This window comes from Magnolia sinica, chromosome 17 (assembly GCF_029962835.1).
Source record: "Magnolia sinica isolate HGM2019 chromosome 17, MsV1, whole genome shotgun sequence".
NCBI lineage: Eukaryota > Viridiplantae > Streptophyta > Magnoliopsida > Magnoliales > Magnoliaceae > Magnolia > Magnolia sinica.
This window is the reverse complement of record NC_080589.1, coordinates 50003990-50024822: the sequence shown is the minus strand read 5'-3', so window position 1 is coordinate 50024822 and position 20833 is coordinate 50003990. Positions and strand designations below refer to the sequence as shown.

General features: G+C 38.8%; 2 protein-coding genes across 4 annotated transcripts in view; both read right to left on the bottom strand.

The window, feature by feature from the left end:
* Positions 1 to 3973: 3973 nt before the first annotated feature.
* Positions 3974 to 20833, bottom strand: part of LOC131230854 (probable leucine-rich repeat receptor-like protein kinase At1g35710) — an 83512-nt gene continuing 66652 nt past the window's right edge. The window contains exon 2 of the mRNA XM_058226873.1: positions 3974 to 4503. Coding sequence (XP_058082856.1) covers positions 4142 to 4503 — 362 coding nt within the window. The 3' untranslated portion in view covers positions 3974 to 4141. The remainder of the gene's footprint in view (positions 4504 to 20833) is intronic.
* On the bottom strand, positions 5595 to 13266 carry LOC131230855 (ribonucleoside-diphosphate reductase large subunit-like). 3 transcript variants are annotated; one of them, XM_058226877.1, is made up of 11 exons: positions 11371 to 12015; positions 11137 to 11286; positions 10957 to 11043; positions 10696 to 10860; positions 10491 to 10610; positions 9195 to 9828; positions 8818 to 8920; positions 7941 to 7997; positions 7698 to 7769; positions 7525 to 7607; positions 5595 to 5862 (listed from the first exon to the last, which is right to left on the bottom strand). In XM_058226877.1, exons 1-6 carry the CDS (start codon positions 11380 to 11382, stop codon positions 9757 to 9759), a joined length of 606 nt encoding a protein of 201 aa, XP_058082860.1. In that variant the 5' UTR covers positions 11383 to 12015; the 3' UTR covers positions 5595 to 5862; positions 7525 to 7607; positions 7698 to 7769; positions 7941 to 7997; positions 8818 to 8920; positions 9195 to 9756. The 3 variants fall into 3 exon arrangements, 1 of the variants encoding a protein (XP_058082860.1); XR_009164110.1 differs by lacking the exons at positions 10491 to 10610; positions 10696 to 10860; positions 10957 to 11043; positions 11137 to 11286; positions 11371 to 12015 and adding exons at positions 8284 to 8342; positions 12058 to 12118; positions 12388 to 12442; positions 13066 to 13266; XR_009164111.1 differs by lacking the exons at positions 10491 to 10610; positions 10696 to 10860; positions 10957 to 11043; positions 11137 to 11286; positions 11371 to 12015 and adding exons at positions 8284 to 8342; positions 12058 to 12118; positions 13066 to 13265 and having other exon boundaries at positions 5596 to 5862.

The window sequence follows — 20833 nt, the reverse complement described above, 5'->3', positions numbered from 1 at the left end:
TAGGGCGCCAGAATGACCATACATAAAAATGCTGATCAAGAGATTTCTGATCTAAAACTGAAGCAAATAAATACAAACCGAAGTAAATAAAGTACTAGCTGGATTGAAATTCGGCACATCGAAGTGGTGAAAAGCTCTTTCAACATAACTCTTTTGAGTTATGTACACTTTCCTACTTTTTTTGCTCCAAATATAGTCATTCAATGAATATGATTAATGACTCCTAAATTTTTCATATTGAATTTATGAACCAAACAAGCTTTTACACAACAATATTTTTACTAAGATGTACAACCATAATTTGATTAATACTCAATCATAAGAGAATGAAGTTACTTGTACTATATTGACGAACATAGGCACAATTATCTTTCTAACATTTTGGAAATCTCAAATCAACAATGAATGATTTAAACTACTCGTATTATCCCCTTTGTGCCTATTTTAATCCGAAAGCTTTCATGAAAAATTTTAGGGGGACGGTTGGAAATATTTTATAGGCGTTTTTTTCTATAAAAAAGCTTTCTTGGAAAATGTTTTCCACCATAAGGTGAACTCACGATTGAAGAAAATGTTATTTTCTTGAAAGATGTTTTCAACCCAAATACTTTCCGAGCACTTAAACAAGCCCTTTTTTAAAGAATAATTCAAAGAAGAAATTTTAAAAAAAGTTCCCAGTCTTTTCTTTGTTTTTTTTTTTGTTTTTTTTTTTTTTTCTAAGCCCCAAACAAGCCATAAAAATATACCAACTTCATAACTAATAAATTTATTAAAGGACTTCTAAATAAGGAGAAGATGGTTGCAATAAGCCCAATTGAAGTTCTTTGGAATGCCTCCTTTTCTAATGGAAAAAAATAAAAATAAAAAATTCCTCTTTTTCAAAGGTGAGGAAGCTTATCCAATTTATGTAATTTTTGGATATATCCAAGCAACATAAGGCTCTCTTAGTGATAGTCACAGAGCTATTAACATTAGGGTTACATGTAAAGAAAGGCATGGATTGCTTATTATGCCCCTATAGACTGGCGTATATTCATAGAAACTTTGCATTGAGCTACAATACCACCATCTTAGTTACATTTGTAGAATGTGGATTTGTCGTTCTTTTTTTTTTCTTCTTCTTCCTTTTTTCTTCTTTTCTCTTTTAACTAAAGAAGCCACAACTTACTATCTCTTTATTCTTTGGATTTGGGAAAAGCTTCACTTAAATCCCATCTAGCCATTTATCCCTCTTCTTCAATCTATTAGAAATCTTATCGATGGTTACGTGTGTCATGTTCCTAACATGTAGAGCAGGTTTTATTTCCCAGCCCTTGTTTGACCTATTTGGGAGGGAGAATATAACTGCATTTTCAATTCTAAATCTCTCTAAAAGAAAGCCGTTCTTAAACCATATCATTAATGTTTTGAAATCTTGAGTCATTTTTGTTTTCAAGCACTTATTGGTGCCAATTCCACAAGCTCGCTCTTTGCTGCTTGGGATATCCCCACATCGCATATATAATAGAGCGAGTCTTCTTGTGCTTCAAAACCATCCCGACCCTTGGTAGATAAAATCTTGTGTCAAAATAAATGATATAAGAATTGGGCTAATGTTCTATTCTCTCTCCTCAAGAGCCATCTAGGGAGTTATCTTAGAGGTTGACATGCATAGGCTAGGAGATAGAAGTCTAGAAACCCTTTTCGTTGGCATCTCTAAATTAAATATTATCTATATTTTAATGCTCTTATTAAAGTTTATAATAAGTAGGTGTGAGATTTCTACTCCAAACTCTTCTTCATGTACAATGAGTCTTGTTATGGGTGAAACTGAACCAAGTAAGACAACCTATATGAGCAAGAATACAAAGTATAGAAGAGGCAGAGAGCTCGGTCCTCACCACCCAGACGACCTGTATGAAGAAGAACACAAAGCACAAAAGAGAAAGTTATCCCACTCCCTCCATGAAAGAGAACACGAAGCATGGAGATGAGCTCGGTCCATGCTTCTGAACACGACCTCCACGAACAACTCGAGTCCCGATCACCGGTAGGGACCTCAACATCGGTTGTCTCACCATTGTAACCGGTGGACAACCTTTCAATACCGACTTGACCTCGACCGAAGATCACGACCGCAATCAACGATTCTATACTCCAATGGCAGGACCCCGATCAGCCCGACCTCAAGGTCAGACTCGGTCATCGAATACCGACCATGGACTTCAACCACCTCGCTTGTGAGGTTGGACATGGTGATCAACCCCTAGCCCATCGGAGGCCGACTACTTCGAGATATTGTTGTTGAGGTAAGATTTCCTCGGGATCCTCGCCAAAGATTTGGGGAGGATAAAGATGACATGTTCGGGAGGAGATTCATTCTATAATACACATCTACCAAGTAGGAAAATTACCATCTACGTAATTGGCACCAAAATGCTATAAATAAGGGCTTTATCTATGGTGAAAGGTACGTACAAAAAACCTTGAGTTCTATTAGACCTAGTGTGCCTATTCTAACTTTGGCATCAGAGGGCCCCCTGCAGTAGCCACAGTCTCCATTGTGGTATGGTTTTGCAGGTATATGGCAGTCTAGAAGGGACAACCGGATTTCTGCATCAACAAGTCTGTTAGCTTCTTTTTTTTTTTTTTTTCCAAAAGATCCTACTATATTTCATTGAGAAAAGAACTTTACACAGAGCACAGGGGACCCGAGGTGAAAAAAGGCTCGGGAAACCTGGAAAAACACGAGGGGGACTATTCGGGAGCCCCCCAATCATATGAAAAGGAAAAGCAGAAGAGGAGAAACTAAGATCTAGACATGCGCACCGCGCTTAAACCAGTCCTATCTAGAACCAGTTCACCTCGGGTGGTCCGAGGGAGGTCAGCCACAGTGTGGAAAACCTTGTGAGACTGATTCAAACTACCCCAGTGGGCCAGGCTGTCGGCCACCTTATTAGCCTCTCTGGGAGTGTACATGATGGAGATAGAATGCGAGGCCCTGAAGGAAAGAAACTGGTTTTTCCAATAGAATACGATCCATGGCACATTACCCGCATTGGATAGGGAGTCTACCACAGCTTGTGAGTCACTCTCAACCTTGATGGAAGAAAAGCCAAAATCCAGACAGAGCTTGAGGCCATCAATCACTTCCTTCACTTTGCCATAAAGCTCGAGCCCTACCCGTACCCTTTGGCGAAAGCGAACATGAAGACCCCTTTATCATCTCTACAAACACCTCCACTACCTGAGGGACACAGGTTCCCCATCGAGGACCCATCATTCAACTTAACTTTACCTCTGGACGGTTTGGACCATCTCACGACCTCAAAAGGACGGCACATCCCACTGCCATGGGGGATCCGAAGCTCTACCATCACATCCCCGTCTTCCTGCGACTGTACCTCCCCAACTTAACAAGTCTATTAGCTAGTGTACTCTTATATCTCTCCTCTTGGATTATTAGAAAATGCTAGAAAGCATTTATTTTAAGATTGTCTAGGACTCCCTTGGGTGCTACTTTTTGATTTTTTCTTGCTAGCAAGTTAACTTTTCATTTGATTTTCTTTTCTTTAATTTCTTCCATGGCCCAGGGCTTAGGCTCTTTTCCTTTTCTTTTTCTTTCTTCTTTTTTCTGGACTAGGGTGTGAGTGCTTGTTTCAAGCCCAATATGTGGGCTTTTTGGTTTCCTTTCCTTTAAGGGCTTTGCCCCTTGTTTTTTGTTTGTGTGCAGTTAGGTCTCAGCCCTTGGTAATAAAAGAGTCTTTTCTTGCCTGCCTTCTGGAAAAAAGAAATTTACACCATCTCTCTTAGATAAAGAAACTCATTCTATTACTTTTAATAATGCATTAGTATATATAAGGAAACATATTTTAATTCCTAGAAGGTAGATTTTTTATTTGGCTTCAAACCCTTCAATTAGAAGATAATCATCACACAGGAAAACATCTTTATTCTTTCAAATACTTTATTACACATAGATTTCGATCACCAACACTAAAATGCTACATTTTTTATAAACATCGATTCTACACATTGAATTATGTACATATCATAAGAAGAAAAACACCTTCTCTATGCTCGATGATTTTCATACAATAAACACAGTAATAATGTTCATGCCACCACATGTCCACAAACTTGGTGATTTTCATCCACCCAACTATACCTTCAGATCCATTAGTTGACGTAATGTAACTACATGGAATGGCTGTAGAGAAAAAGAAGGCCCTCCAATAGATGGCTCCTGAGCCACTTGTCGCATGGTTGGCCGAGAGTTTGGATCTGGCCGAATGCATGCAAGAGCCATGGATACCACAAATAAGACTTCATGTGCAACATCAGCCATCGGATCTGAGAGACGTTGGTCCAACATATCTTTTAGCAGTGTATCTTGCCTACCACTTGGCGATGACAAAGATGAGATGATCTCCCCAGGATGACTTCCCATCATCACTACAAGTGCCACAACACCAAAGCTATATACGTCACATTTTTCAGTCACCCTCATTGTATATGCAAGCTCTACAAGAAAGAATATAATTAGTCATGTTCTTTTCTCTTTGTTAATTGTCAATGGCTAAACTCCTAATCATATATCAAAACTCACTTGGGTTTCTTGAGTTAGGTTTCATATCTTGTAGGTTTTTGTGTTTGCTAACCCCAAGGTATCGGATTGTCCACTCACCAGGCATGCCACACATATACATTAAGTGCGTACTGTTGGGTTTTTTTTTTTCCTCGAAACTGTCTACTGTTTTCACGTGGTGGTGGCCTGCCCAATAAGTGGACTAGTATAATCGTAGTGTCGGGTCATTTGCATAGTTGAGCCGACATTTATGTATGCCTCAAATGTCCCAAATGCATGAGAAGTTGGCATGTATATATTAACCATAGTGTAATGGTGTGCGCGCGTATAGGCATCATTGCAACTGCACATTTCATCAGCAAGGATTGGGTGATAATGTCTTTGTTTCACAAAATTAAAATGGATTTAGCATAATTACTTGTATCAACATTCTGGATTGACAAAAATCTCTCTCGCTCAATAAAGGAAATAACCAACAAATATGATTCACCGAAGAGTTTCTATGATATTCTGATAAGGTTTTAAGTTTGTAATGGTGGGAACTATAGTTCCAAGATCCAAACAATTGATAGGCCCCAATTTGGATGGCTAATGCATTAATAATTCTCCTCATTGGAAATACTAACCATTTTGGTGGCCAGCAGATAGATGATCAAGGGAAAAAAGGAGGCCAAGCAATTGTTGCTACAAGAAAACTATCATTTACCGGCGGTCAAAACCGCCGCTAACAGCTGGAAAGCCTCAGTCGGTAAAGGATTTACCGGCGGCCAGGACCTTTACTGACGGTTGTGCTGGACGTCGCTAAATCGTCCGTTTGTGCTAAGATGGTCAAAAGCTACGGATAAAATCTGTAGCTAAACATGAATAGCCCACAGTGCACCCATAGCCATTGGAAACGTAACTTTTAAAACTCTACTACGAATGAAATCCGTAGCAATCGAGAAAATCTTTCTTTTTAAAAAATAAAGAAAAAGGAAAATTAGAAAAAGAAAAGGTGACCCACATGTATCCTTGTGTTTTTTTTTCTTTTTTTCTTTTTACACCAGTCTAAGCAACTAACATATCTTGGTTAATGTCAATGATCTCCTTGTTGCCAATGATTGCCATTGTTTCCAAGGGACCGGTTTCTTCTGTTGATATTTGGTGAACTGTGTAGCAGTAAAAGGCATCAGCACCAGTATTTTGGAGTCCTTCAGCAGGTTCAGGCCCGCAATGATATTGAGGTTCACCACCTGTGAGCGGAGGTTCTCTGTTTTGTCTACCAGAAGCTCAATCTTTTCACCATGGTCCAGAACCTGCACAAAGAGATATTACAATGGGTTATGTTGTTCTGCACATCACAAAATTTAAATAATTTGGGGGCTTCAAAAGACAGGGCTGCATGGAGGACACTAATCTTGGCATTTGGGTGGCCCAAGGAAAAAAGATTTCCTAACTGCACATTGAAATATTAGAGGCAACCATCTGCACATTGAATGCTATACATACACTAACTGCATATTGATTATTCCCCTACAGTAACACATCTTTCAAGTCCACAATCTGGGAGAAAAACCACATTAAAGCAACCGCTTAATAAGCAAATATGATACATAAGCATGAGATCCATGTCATTTATTTGGAGGGCCTCATCATGTACATGTTGTGGCCCAAAATCAAGCTGATTTTGATCATCGGGTGGGCTACACTTTTGAATAGTCATGGCCTAACAACCCAAACAGGCCATCCTCTAAAAGCTGGGTTGGGCAAATTAAAATTTTGAATAGTCATGGCCTAACAAGCCAGCCCCAAACAGTTCAAAATCCAGTCCCAAATCCTACATGTGGTGCTTGTGAGGATAAACAAATGAAGTGATCAATAAAGCATTAGATTGAAGCCTGAAGCAATAAGTTTGCAGAGAAACATTGACATAGATACCTTTGGTTGACTAGAAAAAATGCATGTGCTAAAACCATGGACAGACTAGAAAAAATTGCCAAGCTTGTTTAAACCATCCACCATTTTCATCTGTGGCCTAACTGATTATTTAACCATCCTCACAGTTATGTACATGGTAGAGCACACCTGATACATGGCTCAGATGTCTTGCACATTTTCCAAGTTAGCACGTATCTGCTTGTGGAAGTGCATGTGGAGCCAGCAAACATCCCTGACACATGGCTCAGATGTCCTGCACATGTAAGGTTAGCACATATCTGCTTGTAGAAGTGCAAGCGGATCTAGCAAACCTCTTTAAAATCCATGCACTCTGCATTCCTTTGGCTTCTTTAGCAAGTACCCAGAATAAACTAAAAAAATTAAATTATAGAAAATCTGAGCTTATGACAAAATCAACTAACTAAACCAACCACTATCATAAAAATTCATTTATCAGCCATCATACAGTGCCATCAACAATTTCTGCTTAGGCAACTGTCTTCAAGGAGTGAATCTGGACTGTCCATAGTTACAAACTTACAACCTATGGGACACCGTGAAAGAATCACACCAGTCAGATGATCCTATCCACCTGAAAAGTAGCCGTCTATTTTTTTATGACCATCTTTTATCTAAGTTGTATGCCATGGATGGATGGTTAGGATCATGTGTTGAAAGTGATTCGTTAGAATCATAAGCAATCCATTATAAGGGAGCTTTTGATTTTTTGGACCTGCTGTTTCCAGGCATGCCCTTGAATCATTTCTACCAAAGAGAGAAGTGGACTCTCCAGCACTGAACTTCGTACTTGGGCTTAAAAAGTGTTGAAGAATAGACAATCCATACAAAGTAAGACAGTTCAAGACATACAGGTATGATAGAGGGAGAACAGCCAGGAAGTTAACTGATCCAGTAAATTGGTTGCTCTGCAGGTCACTGACAGAATTAACCATGGATCATTAATGGTATCAACTCACATTGCAATTAAAAAAAAAATAAATTGGATTGATTGAAGAAACTTAGCCCATTAGCATACTAACATTTGTTTTGGATTTGTTTTAGATTCTTCAGACCAGTAAATTTGTCCCCAATGGAACCGGAGAGGGAATTGTGACTCAGATTCCTGCACTCGGAAAAAAGATCGGTTGGCAAATATGAACTGGCTACTCATAAACCAGAGACTTTAACACGCTCACAGATTACAAGAACTTACAAATAACGGAGAGATTTCAAGGAAGCTAAGGAGAATGGAATATTCTGACTCAGCCGATTGAATGCCAGGTTTCTGCATTGCAGGAAGAAAACAAAAACATATCTTGGAACTGAGATTCAGATTTTATTTATTTATTTATTTATTTATTATTTAAAAAAAAAAAAAAAAGATTAAATCCTATATAGGAGATGGATTTCACAGTAAAGCTTCTCTAGATCTTCAGGGCTCTGTAAGAAGTCATACAGCTTCACCTGGTTCCATGCCACCTCAATCCCTTCATATTCATCAAAGGCTATGTACCTGCATCAAAACCCACCAACATCAGAGAAAATTGAAAAGGACCCATATGAGAAAAAGAAAGAAAAATGAAAAAGGTAGGCCCACTGACTTTCACTGATGATCAGACAGATCAATTTCAAGTATGTTTAAATCATTCATTCCTTTTGTATAACCATGACCCACTTGATGATTGGAGCATGCCAATGGGTCCTTGAGCCAAGTTTAGGAGCCCAAGCCATGACCAATGTATTGCCATCCCTAGCTTATGTCACTAGCTATTATGCACTACCAAATAAATACATTATACCTTACCAAGTCTAAAATCTTCAATTTCTTCAATATCATCATCAGGAAAGCGGCCCACAACTGCAAATCCAAATAACTATTAGGAAACTAGCAACCACAGTAATCAGAAAGAAATCTGAAATGATTGATTATTTTGTAAAATTTTTGTTTATTTTCGTCTAAAGCTAAACCTGTCACGCCACATTAAGTGCAGTGACTCATTGCATGCTTGTATGTTGATCCAGACCAGTTAGATCATTGGGCTTATTGCATATGGAGCCACCTTGAAATCAGAATGATCTAAAGATTGTGAGTGTCCACATTAGATCTATGGATTATAAGTAATACCAACTTAATAATAATATCTTTGGATAATATTGTAGTATTAAATAGTGGATTGTAGCTTTTTTTTTTTAAATATTTATTTAAATAGTGGATTGTAATTTACAGAATTATGTGTATGTGTAAAAAAGAAAACAACAAGGAGAATATATAATCCAAGAAAAAACTACAGGATAAGTGGCAAGTGGTTTGTTAAAGGACCATAGTATCATACCCTGCGCTGGTATATAGGGGGTGTGACTTTTGATGAGGGAGCGCCACATGCAGGGAATGACTAGATGGAGAAGGGCCTAGTGGTTGTGCTATTGTTGTATTCTCTGTTAACAGAAACTATGCATTAATCTTGATCTCTAATAGATAATGAGTTCACATTAAAAGTGATTATGTAATACAGATAACAATCTCTAATACATAATTATTCTTACCTAAAATGAGATGAACACATTTTTGCACCTACCAGACAGGTACTAAATGTGTCAAATAAAATTGCAAATTCAACTAAACAGAAAATATGAAGTAGAATTGCTTTGTATATTTGTTCCTAATATAAAGAAGCAATAACAGTTGGATAGGATCAATTAATCCATTAACCCGAGTTTATTTCTTCTGCAGCAAATCCTCACCTCTTCCAAACCACCATATTGCCCTCTTCATATCTTCTTTTGTCACCCGTTCATCATCAAACTTGAACCTAAGAAAAGAATATTCTCATCTGTTAAATAGGTCATTTAAGTGATTCTGAGGCATACATTAACCCACATACAATGAATATTAAAGTTTTTTTTAACTTTGAAATAAATGTCCCTGCAAAAGCCACTTGCACAGCCACTCACCACATGGGCATGCCTGAGCATGTGCACATGGCAGCAGCAACATTACACGCACAAGCACCAAAATGGCACATGCACAAAGAAGCAGAAATGCAAAACAGAAAATCATCTTCAATAGTGTCACAGCAAAAAGGGAAATTTTGCCAGAAAAAGACAAGTTCCAAATGTTTACCAACTGAAGTGCCCTGAATTGTCAGATGAGTAGATAGGGGAAAAAACAGAGCAGTTAACCATCATGCACATCAGAAAATGTCAGGGAACTTCCACATTCGGATAGGTATAGTAATGCGGCTAACCATTACTGGTCTAGAGACTACAGCCAGTTATACAGTTAGCTTTGAAAACCTCAAAATGGAGTTCCCAGAATCACTGTCAGCAGTAGAGAGTAGAATATTCTGTCATGATAAAAGCACCAGATCAAACACAATCTCAAGAAGAGATGTGAACAATAAAAGGGTACGACAGACCACACAGATGCTCACAGCCAAGATACTGAGTCACAACCCAAAATTCAAAACTGTAGTGATGGTCCTAACTATCCAATTGGTGGCCATCAACAAATGGTTAAAATGAAAAATAGCCAAGGTACTAGATTCAACAAACAGATATCCATTAATCAGATTTAGGATCATCCAGCAAAACAGATATCAATGATGCACCCAAATGTGAATTGGGTTTGATTCGAAATCTGAAAATTTTCAGGGAGAAGGTGAATATTCCTCCATTAAAAGCTTTCATAACGATCAGATGGAGTCACATTCCACATGTCAGGTAAAAGAATTACCTGCACATTGTTATGACTATGTATGAAAAAATACCAAGATCATAAAGCTAACCTCCTCCACATTCTTCCACATAAAGCTTATTATGCATGCATCAGCATCATGCACATGTAAGATGAGAGTACCCAACATGGCAATCATAAATAGCCCGGTCCTTGAGAGATTGTGCCATTGCCCTCAATCAGGCAGTTCCATTTAGATATTGTATTGTTGCAAATTGGTCTATGAGAGTGAGCAAAATTGGTGTTCTCATGACTAACAATTTCAACACAAACCTTGCTCACAGGACTCCCATAATATGTCTCATAAGGGCCTTCTTTTGCAGCAAGCTCAGAAGAAGCTTTCAAAGCATGGTAGTAGATAGTCTCAAAAGTGTCTTTGTTAAGCTCCTGAGCCTGCACGAACCCAAAACTGATCAGCAATCCTGACTAGTTCAATCAATAACAGAAATTAAATGACCTCTTGGAAACCTGTCATCACCTCCAGTGAATCAAATGGCATGCCAAGTAATATGAAAGTATCTGCAAGACCCTGCACTCCTATGCCTATTGGCCTATGGCGCATGTTGGACCTCCTCGCAGTTTCAACAGGGTGGTAATGCACATCAATTATTTTGTTGAGATTTGTGGTAACTATTTCAGTAATCTGTAAAGTAACACACATCAAAAAGAGAGAGAACCCAATGCAACAGAAAGGAATTGCAAAACCGTCCTCCATTAAAATTCAAGACAATGAACAAACCTCTGCTAGCTTGTCAAAATCAAAATATCTGTTCTGAGAACCATTACTTCCAACCAGCTTAGATAGGTGTGACTCAATAGGGACCCCCTACAACAAACAAGCACACCATTACAAACTATAGAATCAAAGGAGAAGTGGAAAGCTCTACTGTGCTACATGCATGAAATCAATGGAAATTACCTTCTCCCTGACATATCGTGATAACACAATTGATGCCAAATTGCAAACTGCAGTTTCTGTAGGACTAGTGAACTCAATGATCTCAGTACACAAGTTCGAAGACTTGATTATCCCCAGATTCTGTTGATTGCTTTTTCTATTACAAGTATCCTAAATAAACAAATAAAGGTCAGAAGTGTAAAACCAAGATATCTAAATGGTTCACTGGGATTCATGTTTCTCCCAGTAGAATACCTTGAAAAGCATATAAGGCGTTCCACTTTCTATCTGGGATTTTAGAATTTCAAACCAGAGATCCTGTGCTTGAACAAACTTCTTTGCCTTGCCCTGAGTCCCCAAATACAGTAACCGATGATCATATTTTGGGCGATCATTTCTCTTTCGAAAAATGTAGATGGAAAGGATTATGAGTAGTAATTAGAAAGTTGTTCAGCATGCAATTTGACATGCACAAGGAAAACCAGGAAAAGGAGGAATACAAAATAATGGATTATTCATGCTAAAGTCTCCATGCAATAACAATAAAAGGAGATGGAAACCCGAACGTTAGTGGTTTAGATTTATGATCAACAAAACTGTGTTTGAAATGCAAATCATCAAGCATATATTATAAGAATCTTCTAGAACAGATGTGACAATTTACTCTGTTTGAGAAACAAGAGAAAAGGAAAAAAAGAAAAGGATGAGAATGTAAATTCTACAAGAGATACAAGAGAGAGAAAAAAAAAAGAAGCCAAAGAACCCAACAATGTAAATTCTACAAACAGTAAACCAAAATCTCGGCGTATTCAAAACTACAAAAAATAGTACTTATCATTCTAGCTCTTATTTGGTTCAAATATGCCCCAGAAACACAATCTTATGCTATTATTTCAATTAAATTCCAGTTTTTCTTTTTCTTCACAAACTATGACAGTCTACCTTCTAATAACTGAGACACCGCATAGCCTTTTACAAAAATCCACCCCAGTATATACTGATCCTACATTCAGTAAGAAAAATAAATAATAATAATAATGTTACAAAAGTGTTCTCCCTGTAAATCAAACAGTGCACATATCTACTACCATTTGACTTTCAGTAAGACATACAGGGAGATTTTGTAGGCATGGGGCACTAATAACCAAACCTACTGCCTCATTTGTACAAAACAAGTACAGAGCACAGAACATCCATGTTTTCATCACAATAAGGATTTATAGATTGTAACTGTTTGTGAAACAAAACCACCACCAGAAATGAAAAACTTACATCCAGACTTTAAATTAGTAAAGGCTTCAGATTCACAAAATAGGACCTGAAAACTCTGTTAACAGAAGAAACGTTAGCACGAAAGAGGAAAATGAGGAGCTTTGCTAAATACAACACCCACATGCACCTGTAACAGGCGGGCATACACATGTGGGATATGGACTTGTGCTCCAGCCAGGTGGGTGATGTGGGTCCTACCACAAAAATCTAACCCACTACATGGGGGGCCCAAATGCAGAAAGCAGACTCTTGAGAAACGAGAATCAGCCAGATTGGAAGATCCTGAACCTCTGACAAATGGCCTTTGAATGGATTGTGAAGCAGAGAGTACAGCAACAGTCCACATCCAACAGAAAACATTACAATGGTTAAAAGGTCAGGATCTTCCAATCCAAGAGCTTTCTAGGCATCCCCATCCAAGAGTGTGGCCCATCGGATAAATGGCATGGATCACAGAGCTGGATCCACTGCTACCGAAAACCATTCAGTTGCAAACACAAGTTTATTGAAAAATCAGATCAAGTGGAGAGAATTGCAGGAATTTGGAAAGTGAAACCAAAATCCAAAGTAACATCGTCGAATCTCGTCGGGAAGTCGGGATATGGGAAGAAATTTGGAGAAATAGGAGTAGAAATCTAGAGTTTTGAAATGAGTGAGTGAGTTGGAAAAGGGTAGTACCTTAAATTGGAGATGGAAGAGCGTGGAATGAGATCCGAATCTGTCTTTTTACTCTCTCGGCTCACGAGAGGAGAAAGTCCTGAAAAATACACAAGAAATCCACAAATGAAAAATGGAAAAAGAAAAAGCATCTTCTCACTTGAATTTTCTGAAATCCAAACCCTAGTTCTAGATCTTGTAAATCCCCACCATAACCAGTCAAAAAACCTTGCAAAGTGCAGAAATTAGATCCAAAACCCTAGAAAGCAAGAGAGTAGCAGATCTAGATAGTTAATGGGTTATCAGGTTGCTGCAGCTGGAGAGATCCCAAAGCAGCCATGAGAGAGAGAGAGAGAGAGAGAGAGAGAGAGAGAGTAGAATCGGGAGCGGAGATCGGGAGAGAGAAGGAGAGGGAAAGAGGAGAATCGGGAGAGAGGGAAAGAGGGGAACGGGGGCGGAAACAAAGTAGTGGGCAAATGAAGGGCCGATTAGGGTTATTGATATGTTTGGTGCCCTTTGCCGGCAGTGCACGTTGGGCGCCCGAAAAAAAAGGGTCGGCAATGCCGCACTTTGTTGTAGTGTGTGCATATTCAACAAAGAAAGCCAGTAGATTTAATGGCTCGGATTTTCCAATCTTAGAACTTCTTTTGTTGTGTGGGGCATTTAGTGTGTAAGACATCACATTTAGTGTCTCACTACAAGTGGTTTCTATAATCAAAGGGCCAGCATGATATTTAGGAGAAATCTATCCCGTTTACAAGTTTGGTTTTACTTAGCCGCCTAAAGATGAGGGAGATCAGGTGCTCAAGTGAGTCACAAAGCACAAAAAAGAGTGGATTGTTAAAGGCCACTGTCCAACATTTTGCTATTGTGAGACCCACCTGTGCATTGGATCAACCTCAATTTTGCACCCACACCCTAAAATTAAATGGCTAAACAGGTAGGAGGTCGAATTTATCACAAGCATCATGAAAGTGAATCCCGCCAAGATTTGATAACAAATCATGTTTTGTCACATATCTGAACCAACGTCTGATTTCAATGGGATATGCATGGTCATGGTGATCATGGAGCCCAACATGTTGTTTGAGAAAAATCCAAGCCGTCCACCATTTCCCTCATATAATTTACTGCTTGGGCCAAAAAAAAAAAATGATCCGAATCAATAGCTCAAGTAGGCCACACGGCATTTAAAAGTGCATATTGAACATACACCTTTCAAATTGTCAGGGGCCATAAAAATATTAGATTATGGACAAAATCGAGTGGTTACATTCAACCCAATGTGAATGACCTTTTGAACAGTTGGAAATGTCATTTTAACAATTTGTATGGACTTAAAGCTTAATAAATAAATAAATTGACTATTGATAGTTTCAATGATGGTAAGCTGGTGTTAGGATGAAATATCGTAGGCTATAATCATTGAGTTTGTTTGAAAATAGGAATAAGCAATTTTTTATGAGATAATGACCGGTTGATTAGCCATCCTTTAGCAATTTGTATGTCCCTTTTCTCCTGGGGTCTCCCAATTTCAGGGTCTTTGTAATTCTCCTTGGTTATCAATGATAATTTCACGGATTTTTTGAAAAAAAAAAAGAAAGAAAGAAAGAAAAAAAGATGGCTTTAGGACCATCTTTTGAAAGAGTATTAGGGTTTTTGGAAAGAGTTTCAAAGCAAGCTCTTTTTTTACAATAGATGAAAGGTTATGTAGGTGTACGTCAAAACCTCTAATTTTTAATTAAATAAATTTAAGGATTGGAATAATATCCCTGGTAAATTTATTTTATTTATTTATTTTTTGCAAGGCCTGTTACAACCATCGATTTGAGAATCCTAGTGGGAAAAGAGAGCATTTTCATATACAAATTTTCTCATATTCTAGTTGCTGCAGATTGCCACATTCAGCAACACTATGCTAACATATGCACAAACTTCATAATATATAAGTGCCAACAAAAGATAGAAAAGCTTAAGAAAAATAAAGACCAATTACTAATAAAACTATTAAAGTGTATGGAGAATCTACTAGCAACTAACCTGGAGCAATGTATCCGTACATGCCTGCGAGTGTAATCCAATTTGAGGAATCGGGTATCAGCAATCGTGCAGTTCCAAAGTCAGAGACACTAGCCTCAAGTTTTGAATTCAACAGAACATTGTTGCTTGATAGGTCTCGATGGACAATTGGCAAGGTACAATCATGGTGCATGTAAGAAAAAGCATGGGCCACACCTTTGATAACCTTCACCCTTATAGTCCAGTCCAACTGTACAGCTCCTTCGTTGTCGCTTAGGATGCTTGCAAAGCTTCCCTTTCCATGTACTCATAGATTAGAAATGAGCAGCGAGCATGGGAACAGAAGCCATAAAGCTTCACAATGTTGCGATGACGGATTTCCGTTAATGCTTTAATCTCATTCCTAAAACTTCTTTGATCAGATTGATTCCCACCTTCGAGTGGGTGAAGTTTCTTCACAGCTACTACCTGGCCTGCTAGTAGATTTGCTTTGTAAACTTTCCCATACCCTCCAGTTCCAATGCAGTATTTGTCATCAAAACCCTCTGTTGCTTCCACAATGTCTTCAAACGTAGAAATCCCATCATAATTCCATATTGAAAATGTATTTCCTCTGCTCCTTTCAAGAACCCCTTTCTCTATTTTTCTTCTTCTTTGATCATAAACAGAAGAAATTATGCTGACGATTGCAAATAAAAGAAACAATATTGAGAAGAAAAGAATAATGAGAATCACAACTTTGTGGCATTTCATTGCATCACCACGACTTATTGAAGAGGCATTGCAAGGTCGCAAACCTTGCACTTCACCACATAAGCCTTTGTTTTTTATGAATGCATCTGATGGAGCCTGCTTAAAGGCTTTGCTGCTAGGAAGGGGACCTTCCAAAACATTGTATAAAAAATCAATGGATTGTAAGCTGACCATCCCATCAAAAGAAGGCGGAATGGAACCTGACAACATGTTGTGAGAGAGGTTTAAATTTTTCCAGACTAACCAATTTCGCGAGTTGTGGAGGTATCTTTCCATTGAGGGAGTTATGGCTTAGATCTAGTAAGCCCTGCAGGTATACTAGGTTACCAATCTGAAAAGGAATGCTTCCATTCAAAACATTTTCGTTCAATTTCAGAAAATGGAGTTTGGAGCAATCCCCTAATTGAGGTGGTATTGGACCACTTAGGTGATTCATTGACAGATCCAAAATCTCCAAATTGGATAGGTTTTCAATATCTTGTGGTAACTGACCAGAAAGCTGGTTATCATTTAAAGTCAAGTTGAACAAAAAAGTCAGCCTCCCAAATTCCTTTGGAATCGCTCCTACTAAATGGTTAGAAGAAAGATCAAGCACTCTTAGCTGCCCCAACTGCCCAATCTTAGGAGGAATTCTACCAGTGATATTGTTGCCGGAGAGTTGTAGCTTTGTTAAGTTTTGGCATTCTCCCCAATGTGGTGAGAGTTCGCCAAACAACATGTTGTCACTGACATCCATGAATATGAGGTGAGGGTATACACCAAAGGCTTCCGATACATTTGCAGTAAGTCGGTTTCCATTGAGTCGCAATCGCGTTAAGCTAGTGCAGTTTCTGAAGGTTCTTGGGATCTCACCGGTGAAATGGTTGTTGAAAGCAATGAAGGCTTCAAGAGATCCACCATGGCATAACTGAGGTAAATGGCCAGAGAAGTGGTTGCCATTCAACTGGAGTTGAGAAAGATTTGTCATGTTTGTCATTTCTTGAGGCAAGGATCCAAATAATTGACAGTAATAAAGGTCCAAAAAAGTAAGCTTGGTCAAGTTTCCTATGGTGGAAGGGATAGAACCTGTTAGAAGGTTACTGTATAAAGAAAGCTCCTTGAGATTAACCAGATTCCCTATTTCTGGTGGAATTGAACCAGAAACTTGGTAGTCAAACAGATACAAAATTGTAAGTTTGCTCAAATTACCTAAAGCAGGAGGGATCGCACCACTCAGATTGTTTCGGAACAATGTCAACTCAACCAGAGCTTGTAGATTCCCGATTTGTGATGGAATGGAGCTAGAGATTCGATTTTGGTGCAGGTACAAGATGGAAAGCTTTGTCGGATTTCCTAAAGTGGAAGGGATGGAACCATCTAGATGGTTAATGGACAAGTCAAGTCTTTCGAGATTAAACAGATTCCCTCTTTCTGGAGGAATAGAACCAGAGAATTGATTTTCAAACAGATGAAGAAGAGTGAGCATGGACAAGTTTCCTAAAGTGGAAGGGATAGAACCTGTTAGAAGGTTAGTGGACATGTCAAGATCCTTGAGATTAACCAGATTCCCTACTTCGGGTGGAATTGAGCCAGAAATTTGGTTGTCGTAGAGATACAATTTTGTAAGGTTGCTCAAATTACGTAAAGCTGGAGGGATCTGACCAGTCAAATTGTTTTGGTACAACGTCAACTCGACCAAATTCTTGAGATTCCCTAACTCTCCAGGGATTGTGCCTGAAATTTGATTCATGGATGAATACAAAATTGTAAGGTTTCTCAAATTACCTAAAGCAGGAGGGATCGCACCACTCAGATTGTTTTGGAGCAATGTCAACTCAACCAGAGCTTCTAGATTCCCGATTTGTGATGGAATGGAGCTAGAGATTCGATTTTGGTCCAGGTACAAGAAAGAAAGCTTTGTCAGATTTCCTAAAGTGGAAGGGATGGAACCATCTAGATGGTTAATGGACAAGTCAAGCTCATTCAAATTCACAAGATTCCCTATTTTCAGAGGTATTGATCCAATTATTTCATTTGCAGACAGATTCAGGGACGTGAGTTTGTAAAGAGGTTCAAGATGGGCTGGAATGGTTCCTATGAGTGTGTTGTTGCTGAGATCAAGATGAAGGAGGTTTGGAAATGACTGGAAACTCAAGTTATCGAGCTTACCTTGCAAACCTACACTCGGTGGGCTTATCCTCCTTACACTTCCAAGGATGTCGCATGAGATCCCAGTCCAGTTGCATGGAGAGATTATGTTGGTGGTAGAATTAGTAGAAGGAAGAGACCATGAATGGAGAGCTTGTGCTGTTGAGAGGCTGGCTTTCCATTTCATGAGAGCCTCTACTTCTGAGAGTGCGGATGATGGCGCTGCTGTTGCAAATGATATTGCTTGGAAAGAAAGAAAGGGTAGCAAAAAGAGTAGAAATGCAAAGCGGAGAGATTTGTGTATGGCCATGGTTGCTGTTGCTTATGGTATGCTACCAACTTACGATGGATGGGTATTCATAGGAGAAGGTTGATGGTAATCTGGTAAAGAAACCATTGTATATGCGCACATTCAAGTGAAAACAACGTTCCCAGGAGTGGTACTGGGGCCTTGTAATTTTTTGCCGGGTGGAGCTGTGTGAGAAACTTAGAAGAAAACACCGAAAAAGAACGACAAAAAGAGAAATGCCATATAGATTGTGTAAGAATTGGTCTCCTTAAAGTAGACTCGAATGAGTGTGGATTGCCGGTCTACCCTCCACTACCGATCTTGGTGGTGTGTCAACGTCACCAAGTTTTATAGTCCCCTATGATACATGTGTTACACCATCCATCCAGTTTTTGAAATCATTTGAGGGCATGGGCCTAAAAGTAAGGAAGATCCAAGGCTCAAGTGGACCGCACCACATAATAGAATGGAAACAATGTCGACCCCCACCGTTGAAACCATACTAGGGCCCACAAAAATGTTTATTTGCTATCCAACCTGTTTATAAGGTCACATATATGTAGATGAAAGGAAAAATACAAATATCAAGTTCATCCAAGCTTTCATGGCTCCTAAGTTCTCTCACGAAGATGTTTCAGCTTGATATGGAACTTTTGCTACCGAAGAAAAGTTTTCAATGGTCATTCAAGTGTGGTCGGTCAGGGGCTTGTGTCTGATTAAGTTTTGGGTTGATATCCTAAAATGTGGCAGAAAAACGGATGAGTAATGTGGATGTAAAGCACATTCATCAAGGTGGGCCCCACATGGTAAGGGTAACACTCACTAAGAAGTGACCCAGCTAACACCTAATCCGGTCCATGGCGCGAGCAAGGGAGTTGGCCGGCTCAGGTGGGTCCCACCATAACGTGTTTCTGAAGTCTACTCCCACAACTTGGTCCCTGACCTAGTTTTAGGCCGAGGCATAAAAACGAGCCCCGTTCATGATTTCTTTGAACCATACCAATTGAAACGACTGAAAGGGGATGCCACCCTTGATTTTTTCAAGAGGAAAACGGTAATATGGGCATGAAATCTGCTAGGCCCAAAATATCATATTATTCTCTGATTCAAATGTGGCACCCAAAGAAAGCAGTTGAGACAGAGATATCCAATGATGATTTCTTGTAGGGCCTATCATGATGATTACATAAAATCCACTCAACCCTTAGACGCAGCCTTAAACCAGGGATGGATCTTTTTCCATTGCCCTTGTCCTAAAATTAGGTCACTCACCTAGTGGACAGCAGATTTGGGAAATACATTTGGGTGGGGCTCATCCAACACGGCCAGCCTCTTGCTGTCATGAGAAGCCGGTTATAGTGACAACAAGTCTACTATAAGGTGGGTATTTACCCTAGGAGGTGCAGCTGTATCTTGGGAATTCAAGAAACAGACTTGCATAACGCATTCGACTATGGAGTCTGAATTTATAGCCCTATCTGCAACAGACAAAGAGGCTGAATGGCTAAGGGATCTTCTATTAGAAATTTCTTTCTGTGTAAAGCCTATATCGGCTATGTCACTACATTGTGATAGTGAAGTCACATTAGCTAGAGCCTATAGTGGCACTTATAATAGTAAGTCTACACATATCAGTCTTTGACATGATTATGTCAGACAATTAATTTAAGATGGAATCATTGTTATTTCCTATGTGAAATTAAGCAATAACCTGGTAAATCCTTTTACTAAACCTTTACCGAGAGAGGTAGTAAAGGCTACATCTAGAGGGATGGGGTTGAAACTCTTCAACCAAAGTTCCACCAGTGATAGTAACCTAACATAAGTTTAATGGGTAAGAATAAGTTACTGATATGTGAAAAGTTTTCAGCACTAAATTATAAAACTTCATCCATAATAAATAAGTGCTGAGCATTACGAAAGAGAATTGAGTCTTAGAACTCTTAATGAAATCCAGTCTATAGAACAAGTGTCTTATAGTAACGGAGACACTGGAAGGATTTCATCTATATGAACGTAGAGATGGTGCCGTCTCTCATGAGAGTTAGGAGTTTTCTCTTGGGATCATTCACGAATTAGGATAAGCATATGACTATTAATTGTGCTGAGCAAGATTGTAGGAACTCTAACAACACATAACGAATATGTGTGTGGTTTATCCGACTCTGTTATCTAGGAATAACTGGTTCAACGCTACGGCTATCAGTCATTTCAATAGAGTTTTGAGATACTTACACTAAGGAAAGATTAAAATCGAAAGATATCTTTCTTTATGCATATAAGTTGATGATTTTGGCAGAAATGTTTAATCGAGAAAAATATATTTTTAAAAAATCAAGTGGGGGATTGTTGCAAAATATTAATTTTATAAAATATATTTTTAAATAAAAAATAATATAATATATAAAAGGTTTGAAAAATACCTTTTTGTGGGTTTTTGGGAATAGTCCTACATTGGAAAAAGAGAAGAAGAAAAAATACTTTATATGAGAGTGGTGGAGTATTATAATACTTACACACATGGTACAAAGGAGAATGGAATTTGCGTGTGCGCGCGCGCGCTCGGGCACTGGCTCGGTCTTGGTCTCGGTCTTGGTCACA